At 41.2% G+C, this 8,723-nt stretch overlaps 1 protein-coding gene across 1 annotated transcript in view; it reads left to right on the forward strand.

The window, feature by feature from the left end:
• Nucleotides 1-1,632, forward strand: part of OC90 (otoconin 90) — a 140,886-nt gene extending 139,254 nt beyond the window's left edge. The window contains exon 14 of the mRNA XM_033929878.1: nucleotides 1,156-1,632. Within this exon, the coding sequence (XP_033785769.1) occupies nucleotides 1,156-1,487 (332 nt within the window). The 3' untranslated portion in view covers nucleotides 1,488-1,632. The remainder of the gene's footprint in view (nucleotides 1-1,155) is intronic.
• Nucleotides 1,633-8,723: the final 7,091 nt, after the last annotated feature.

The raw sequence follows: 8,723 nt of genomic DNA on the forward strand, positions 1-8,723 counted from the left end.
GCCCTGCCCCCAAATTTTTCGTGACAGGAAATCACTGCTTCCAGCTGCACTTTTTTCACTGGAACAGGTCAGGTTATTCATGGTTTTGTGTCTTTTTTTTTTAACAGAAAAACTGCGAATAACATACAAAAAGTTATTTGTGGGTTTTCTCTATTTGCTGCCTTGCCGTTCCCCTATCATCGTGAATGCTGATGGAGAAATGTATAACTATATCCCAGTCTTGGTTCTGTATGACAGAGGTGGCAGAAAATATGGAGGCGCATCTCTGTTTATAAACTCACCCCCCCCCCCCCCAATATTAAAGGTGTTGAAATACAAGGGGTTTGGATTTCAAGTTTAAATCAGGCTTATTGCCCCACTCAATGTCGATTCCTTCTATGTGGCTTACTTTCTAATAGGAAAGGGGCATTGTGTGCATAAAGGTGGGTGATGGGGCATGAACTACAAGAGAAAACATAAATAAGTCCCCTTTGACATATTAAGTCCCAGGAACTGCTAAATAAGAATACGCAAAATCTTAAAAGAGACGGCTGAGGGGAGACAGGATTGAAGTCCACAAAATCCTCCACAAAAATGACAAAGACTAGGGGATTCTCAATGAAGTTACAGGGAAATACTTTAAAACCAATAGGAGGAAATTTTTTTACTCAGAGAATAGTTAAGCTCTGGAACGTGTTGCCAGAGGATGTGGTAAGAGCGGATAGCGTAGTTGGTTTTAAGAAAGGTTTGGAAACGTTCCTGGAGGAAAAGTCCATAGTCTGTTATTGAGAAAGACATGGGGGAAGCCACTGGATGCCCTGGATCAGTAGCATGGAATGATGCTACTCTTTGGGGTTCCGGAATATTTTTTTCCTCTTTGGGATTCCAGAATCTTGCTTTTCTTTAGGATTATGAATGGAATGTTGATACTTCTTGGGTTTTGGCCAGGTACTAGTGATCTGGATTGGCCACCGTGAGAACAGGCTACTGGGCTTGATGGACCAATGGTCTGATCCAGTAAGGCTATTCTTATGTTCTTATGCTATCCCTAATGATGCTGAGTTGATAATTTAAAAGCAGTTATAGCATCACTGTAATTTTCATGATAATATGTTTTGGGGTTGGTTTTTTTTTTTTTTTTTAACATTTTAATGCTGTAAACCTTTTTTTCCCTAGGCCTAGGTGTGTCTACCTGTGAGAAGTTGTTGTGTTCCTGTCACAAGGCAGCAGCAGAATGTATGGCTACGGCCCCTTTCAACGAGACCGTTCGTTCGCAAAGCCGTCAGCACTGCCAAGGGGGAAAAGCCCTGTGCAGACCTGGAGGGATGCCGCAAAGGCCCCTAGGATCCATTGCTGTAGGGTCGGAGAGCTCTAGCTCTGAAGAAAGCAGCGAAGAACCAGGCCCCTGGGGAGACACCGAGAGAGTAGCCGGCGCACACCCGCTGATGAACCCTGCGTCAGCGCTACAGCGCAAGAGAAAACCACGATCTCATGCATTTGAAAAGTAACTGGAAAAGTCCCCAGTCCATCCTCATATTTTATTTCTTATCCTGTGTGTTAAAAAATAGTTAACGTAGAGCAGGGCTCAATGTGGTGGGGGAATGGCCTGGAACGCAGTTCCCCCACTTATTTTTGGACTGTAGAGAAACAAGGGCATTTTGCCTACTCCCTTTGCTACCAACCCGCAGTGAAGAGGGGGGTAAGTTGTGAGCCTGAAGCAAGGCAGAGAACAGTTACTGTCATCCCTAATCCATCCTTCTTCTCCCGTTGCTCCTTCTTTTGGCCCACCCAAAGCCTTTTTGCCTCTGCAGTTGCACTTCCTATTTTTCTGCTAATTAGGCCCTGACTTAAGAGTGTTTTTTAGACACCATAGGCTGTTTCAGTTTCACAGACATACTAGCTCAGTGTCTCTCAACCTTTTTTTTTTAGCTCTGGCACACTAAACGGAGCAAATGTTTTTCATGGCACATTATAATTGAAATTGCAAAACCCTCAAAAAATTAAATTTGAGAGCTATTTAAGGTTTTTTAAGCTTTGTATGGGTAATTGTAACATCGGGGAAACTAAAGTAGAGTAGAATAGCTAATCAATGAGATGGATGCGCTGCTTTTTGAATGCAAATTAATTCAAAATGCGGCTCGATAGTCGACAAAGCAAACACACATTTCATCGTCCACCATCGGCAGTCACTCTTTTTTTTTTCGATTTCATTTCTGTCGAGAGCTGAAAATCCAAGTTTGCAAAGATAAGAACCAAACTGTAACAAAACCATGATTGCTTTGCTGCTCAAGTTAGGATAGCTGCTGCATTTAAAAAAAAAAAAAATTTACTTGCCGTTAGTTTTCAAGGACCGATCACGTCAAAGAATGATGCTTGTCTGGGCGCTCGTATCCTTACGCACACAGACGCTCATAACATTGACAGACTCTTGCAGACGTGACATACATGTCATCTAGTTTAGTGTAGACTTATGAAGATAATTTTTAAAATTAAACGAAAATTCTGGAATCTCTCGTGGCACACCCGGGAATCTCTTTGGAGCACACCACTGGGCCGTGGCACAGTTTGAAAGACAATGTACTAGCTTATGCTCAAACAGGAATACATGCCTTAATTATGTGTAAAAAAGAAACTGGCTAGCAGACAATACATTCTGACAAAATATGTCATAAGTATAGCTTATCCCTGATCAGTTGAGGTTGAGAGTGACCTCTGCAGCAGATAATAAATATACTATATGAAATTACAGGGCATGTTACTCATATATGCCCTGTAATTGCATGCATTATATTTTCATGATAAAACTAAAATGTATTTTTTCTTTGCTATTTCTAGGCCATAGACTTTACAAGTCCACCTGGTACTGTCCTTAGGTTCCAACTCCTGAAGTTGCCATTAAAGCTCACTCCAGCCTATCGAAACCATCTCCTTTGCTGGATTCAGACCGTAAAAGTTTGCCCATTTATATTCTATTTAGAGATTTTCTGTGTTCATCCCACGCTTTTTTTAAATTCCATCACCGTTTTCCTCTCCACTTCCTCCCTCGGGAAGGCATTCCAGGCATCCACCACCCTCTCCTTGAAAAAGACTTTCCTAACATTACTCTTAAGTCTACCACCCCCCTCAAACTCAATGAATGTCCTCTAGTTTTACCAATTTCCCTTCTCTAGAAAAGATTTGATCCTATATTAATACCTTTCAAATATATATATATATATACACACACACACACACACACACAAAATGGTCATTTCATAAATAATGCACACCGTTTTTTAAAATTTACATGTTTTATTTTTTTTTTTTCCCCAAGTATTTCTTTACAATCCTTCAATATAGTCTCCCTGCTTTGCAATGACCGAGTCCCAACATCTGGGAAACTTCATTATTCCATCCAAAACACCGTTTTGTTCAGTTGCTGAATGGCTCGGGTACCAGTGGAAGAAAGCTCTTCCAGAGATACAAAACGATGTCCACGCATAGGTTGTTTCAACTTTGGAAAAAGGTCAAAGTGGTCTCATGTCTGGACTATAGGGAGCATGAGGTAACACCTCCCAGCCGTATTCGTGTAGTTTTTCAATGACATTCCCAATGTGCAGGCGAGCGTTGTCGTGAAAATGAGTGGCCCAGTTAAGAGCAACTGAGGTCGGGTTTTGTGCATTTTTCGCAAAAAAAAATCACGATAATACACTGCTGTGACTTCTTCCACATGGAACTTTGTTTAATGATGCCTTCATGGTCATAAGCTCATCAAAATTTTTTTGGTCGTGGAGGAAGATGGAGCTCTCCACTCGTCATTGAAAAACTACGCGAATACGGCTGGGAGGCGTTACTTCATGCTCCCTACAGTCCAGACATGAGTCCACCAGACTTCGACCTTTTTCCAAAGTTGAAACAACCTATGCGTGTTCGTTTAAAAAAATTAGATAGCTCCAAATCTGATAAGTGCTGGCATTTGTCATCTTGAAGCAGGGACTTTAGATCATTTGTTATTCTATTGTCCATATATATTAGAATTTTGGAAATCAATCTGGAATCAAATTAATTCCCTTTTAGAGAATCAAGTGGCATTATCCTATGACACAGTATTATTTGGTATGGAAATGAGGGCAAAGAAACAAATCTCATCTAATAATAATAAGTTATTATTAATTTTAACAAGAGTTGCCATTCAGCAAATCACTTATAATTGGAAAAATTGGAATAGATTAAATTATTGTTTCTGGTGGAACTCTGTCATATTTATAAAATGGAAAGGATATTAGCTGTCCAAAAAGGAAATTATAATAAATTTAAGGATGTGTGGAGGCCATTAATAGAATATTGTAATGATTAGAAATTATTTTCCCTGAATAAAAATTTTAAGACAGTAGAGGGGTGGGGTGGGAAATTCTGTTTTGATTATTGATAAATAATATTTATGTACATAATTGGATTAGGGGGGATATTATTTTTTATTATGAGAAACATTTGTAAGATTTCAAGTGTATTTGAAAGTTTAATTGATGTATGTTAATATTATACTTGATTTTAAGTTTTGAAATGAATAAAGATTAAAAAAAAAAAAAGAAACAACCTATGCGTGGACATCGTTTTGCATCTCTGGAAGAGCTTTCTTCCACCAGTACCCGAGCCATTCGGCAACTGAACAAAAACGGTGTCTTGGATGGAATAATGAAGCTTCACAGACGTTGGACTCGGTCATTGCAAAGCAGGGAGACTATATTGAAGGATTGTAAAGAAATACTTGAAAAAAATAAAACATGTAAATTTTAAAAAATAGTGTGCATTATTTCTGAAATGATTCTCGTATATATTTAACTAAAATCTCAAAATCTTCATCTGTTCTCTTGCCATAGGGTTACCAGTTGTCCGGATTTCCCCGTCTGGGTTTTGAAAAAGCTTCTGGCAACGAATGACGTCGGGATGGAATTTGCGCACGTGGGGATGCAACGCAGCGACGTCACGTGCGTGCGCATGACACCGTGTCACACCAGGGCATGTGGGAATGCTGTCCGACATCATTCATTGCTCGTGCAGGTTGGGGGGGGCAGGGCTGGGAGCGGAATGGGGTTTGGCCAGTCATAACGGGGTGGGCCTGGGGGCGGGGTCATGGATCCAGATTTTCCATTTGGAAAATCTGGTAACCCTATTTTGCTAAGCACAGAGAACAAGTAGGGCATACATGAAGAAGGACACAGTACTCGAAAGGGTCCAGAGAAGAGCGACTAAAATGGTTAAGGAGCTGGAGGAGTTGCCATACAGTGAGAGATTAGAGAATCTGGGCCTCTTCTCCCTTGAAAAGAGGAGACTGAGAGGGGACATGAGCGAAACATTCAAGATAATGAAGGCAATAGACTTAGTAGATAAGGACAGGTTGTTCACCTTCTCCAAGGTAGGGAGAACGAGAGGGCACTCTTTAAAGTTAAAAGGGGATAGATTCCGTACAAACATAAGGAAATTCTTCTTCACCCAGAGAGTGGTAGAAAACTGGAACGCTGTTCTGGAGGCTGTTATAGGGGGAAAACACCCTTCAGGGATTCAAGACAAAGTTAGACAAGTTCCTGCTGAGCCAGAACGTATGCAGGTAGGGCTAGACTCAGTTAGGGCACTGATCTTTGACCTAAGGACCGCCGTGGGAGCAGACTGTTGGGCATAATGGACCACTGGTCTGACCCAGCAGCGGCAATTCTTATGTGTTCCATGCAGCCCAGCTGTCTATTCTCTGCGCAGTCTGCAACTCACGCTGGAAACATAACTAAGGGCAGCTGATAGAAACATGTGTAAAAACACCCAGGGCTTAATTGGTGGGGAACGGTCTGGAATGGAGTTCCACCATTTATTTTCAGACTCCAGTGCAACAAGGGTGTGTTGCTCTATTCTTTCCCTTCCAGGCATCCTGCAGGGAAGAACATAAGAAATGCCTTCACCGGATCAGACTGAGGTCCACCTTGTCCGGCGATCCGCGCACGCGGTGGCCCATTTAAGTACACCTTTTGGGAGACCCGGATTTCCCATATCCCTCAATATGGTTCTCAAGAAGATGTGCATCCAACTTGCGCTTGAAACCCAGAACAGTAGTCTCCGCCACAACCTCCTCCGGGAGAGCATTCCAAGCTCCAACCACTCGCTGTGAGAAACAGAACTTCCTGACGTTTGTCCTGAACCTGCTGCCACTCAGTTTCAGGCTGTGACCCCGTGTCCGTGTGACTTCCGAAAATGTTAACAATGCTGCTTCCTGGTCTATTTTATCAAATCCTTTTAATATTTTAAAAGTCTCTATCAAATCCCCTCGCAGTCTTCTCTTCTCTAGGGCGAACAGTCCCAGTTTTCTGAGACGTTCCTCGTAGCTCAAATTCTCCATACCTTTGACTAGTTTCGTGGCTCGTCTCTGCACCCTCTCCAGCAGAGTTATATCCTTCTTAAGGTATGGAGACCAGTGTTGGACACAGTATTCCAAGTGAGGTCTGACCATTGCTCTGTAAAGTGGCATTATGACCTCTTCCGATCTACTCGTGATCCCCTTCTTAATCATGCCCAACAAGAGGAAAGGACGTGGTGAACCTGGACTAGAAAAGAACAGTCACTATTCCTAATCCAGTCCAGTGGCGTAGTAAGGGGGGGGGGAGGGGCAGTCCGCCCCGGGCACCATCTTAGTAGGGTGCCGGCATCCATTCTCCTCTCCATACCCCTCCCAACTGCCTCATGTGTGCACCACTTCCCTTCCCCCGTACTTCTGTAACGTTCATGGCGCGAGCAGCAATCCCCAAGCTGCTGTCAAGCCAGCATTGGCTCTTCCTCTGACGTCACTTCCCGGACCACCTAGGAAGCGATATCAGAGGAAGAGCTGACACTGGAGTGACAGCAGCTTGGGGGATTTTAATCGCGCCATGAATGTTGCAGAGGTACGGGAGAAGGGAAACGGCGGTGAAGGAGCGTGTGGAGGTTGGGGGGGGGGGCACCTCTCTTCCTCGCTAAGCCCCTGATCCAGCCCTCTTTTCCTGTTGCTCCTGGCCCACCCAAGCCTCTTCCAGCATTTACTTTCATACAATAAGTGCACACCTAAGCATAATTCTGCAAATACACGCTTAACTTACTTAGCATGTATTTACACAGGTGGGGTGGGGTGGCTCCCACTTATGCATGTAAGTTTATAGAACACTGTATGTTATACAAGTACCTGCCACATTTAGGCACTTGCACTTATACCATGATGTTTGGTTATGCTAGTATTCTATAAGGGAAAGGAGGTACCTATGCTCCTTTACCGAATAGAATCCTACTGCATGCCCTCCAGATTCCTAAATCAATGTGCCCCGTTGTAGAACTTCCCCCCAAATCTTATACGCTCTCTATCATCTATTCTCAATACTGCAGCTATCACAACTTTAATTCATTCACTTGTCATCTCTCACCTCGACTATTGTAACTCTCTTTATAATGGACTCCCTCAAAAAGAACTACGGCGACTCCAACTCATACAAAATACAGCCATTAAACTTATGTACAAGTTAGGAAAATTTGACCATGTCACACCTCTCCTGAAAGAAGCTCATTGGCTACCTTTAACCCACCGTATCACATATAAAACAATTATGCAAGTTTTCAAAATTAGACTTACCCACCAACCTTCTTTTCTAGACAAACTTCTAATCCCTTACTGCTCATCACGGACCCTTAGATCAGCCGATCAAAACCTGCTATCTGTTCCCACAATTAAAGAATTTTTCTATACGAGAAAGACTAACTTTTCTGTAGTCGCTCCTACCCTATGGAACGCATTGCCATCCCATATTCGCCACGAGAAATCAATTGATAAATTTAAGACTAAATTAAAAACACTCTTATTTCAAGACGCGTTCTCTTGCTCCTAAGTATAATCTATTCTAAAATACTTCAACCGCTTTCAAGAAGCGATCCCATTCCTTATGTTTCATCCTTCCCTTTTCCATTCCATTCCCTTTTTTTTTTTTTTTAACTATGTAATATTTTTTCACTTCTTTCTGTTTATTCCCTACCATCACTTTCCAGTATGTCTAGTTAGAGTCTAAATGTTCACAATCCCCCCTTTTTTTTTTTTTTTTTTACTATCTTATATATTGTATTAGTTTTATCTTTTATCTTATTTTAACTTGTAAACTGGCTAGATACTTGCTGATAGTTGGTATAGTAAAATTTAATAAACTTAATAAACTTAAACTTAATAAACTTCTATTCCTGTTAAATATTTTTTTCAAGCCCTTTAGTTTGGCATATGGGTGTATTGTAACATGATCCTAGATGGGATCTAATTTTTATTCTGAGTTTTAATACTAATGCCAGTATTGTAAATTCTACAGTAATAATAATAATAAACTTTATTCTTGTATACCGCCATACCATTTAGTTCTAGGTGGTTCACATTCAAGAGAGGCTGAACAGTTCAGTGACAATACATTCTTAGAGAATACAGAGTATAACTGACATTTAATTTACAAATTTTTCAAAAAGATACGTTTTCATAGGTTTTTGAAAGGTGTAATAAGACTGAGTCTGGGAAATTATTGTACTTAACAACTGTTCAACTTGCCTGCCCAAAATGCAAACGTTTTATCAAGAAATCTTTTATAACGGCAATGTTTTAGTGTAGGAAAGGCAAAGAAATTGATTCTTCGAGCAGACTTTTTTTTTTAATCCCATATAGTTCAAACCGTGAAGATAGGTAAGCTGGAGCTAAGCCAAACAACGTTTTGAAGCAAATTTAA

The sequence above is a fragment of the Geotrypetes seraphini genome, chromosome 2 (genome assembly GCF_902459505.1).
Source record: "Geotrypetes seraphini chromosome 2, aGeoSer1.1, whole genome shotgun sequence".
NCBI lineage: Eukaryota > Metazoa > Chordata > Amphibia > Gymnophiona > Dermophiidae > Geotrypetes > Geotrypetes seraphini.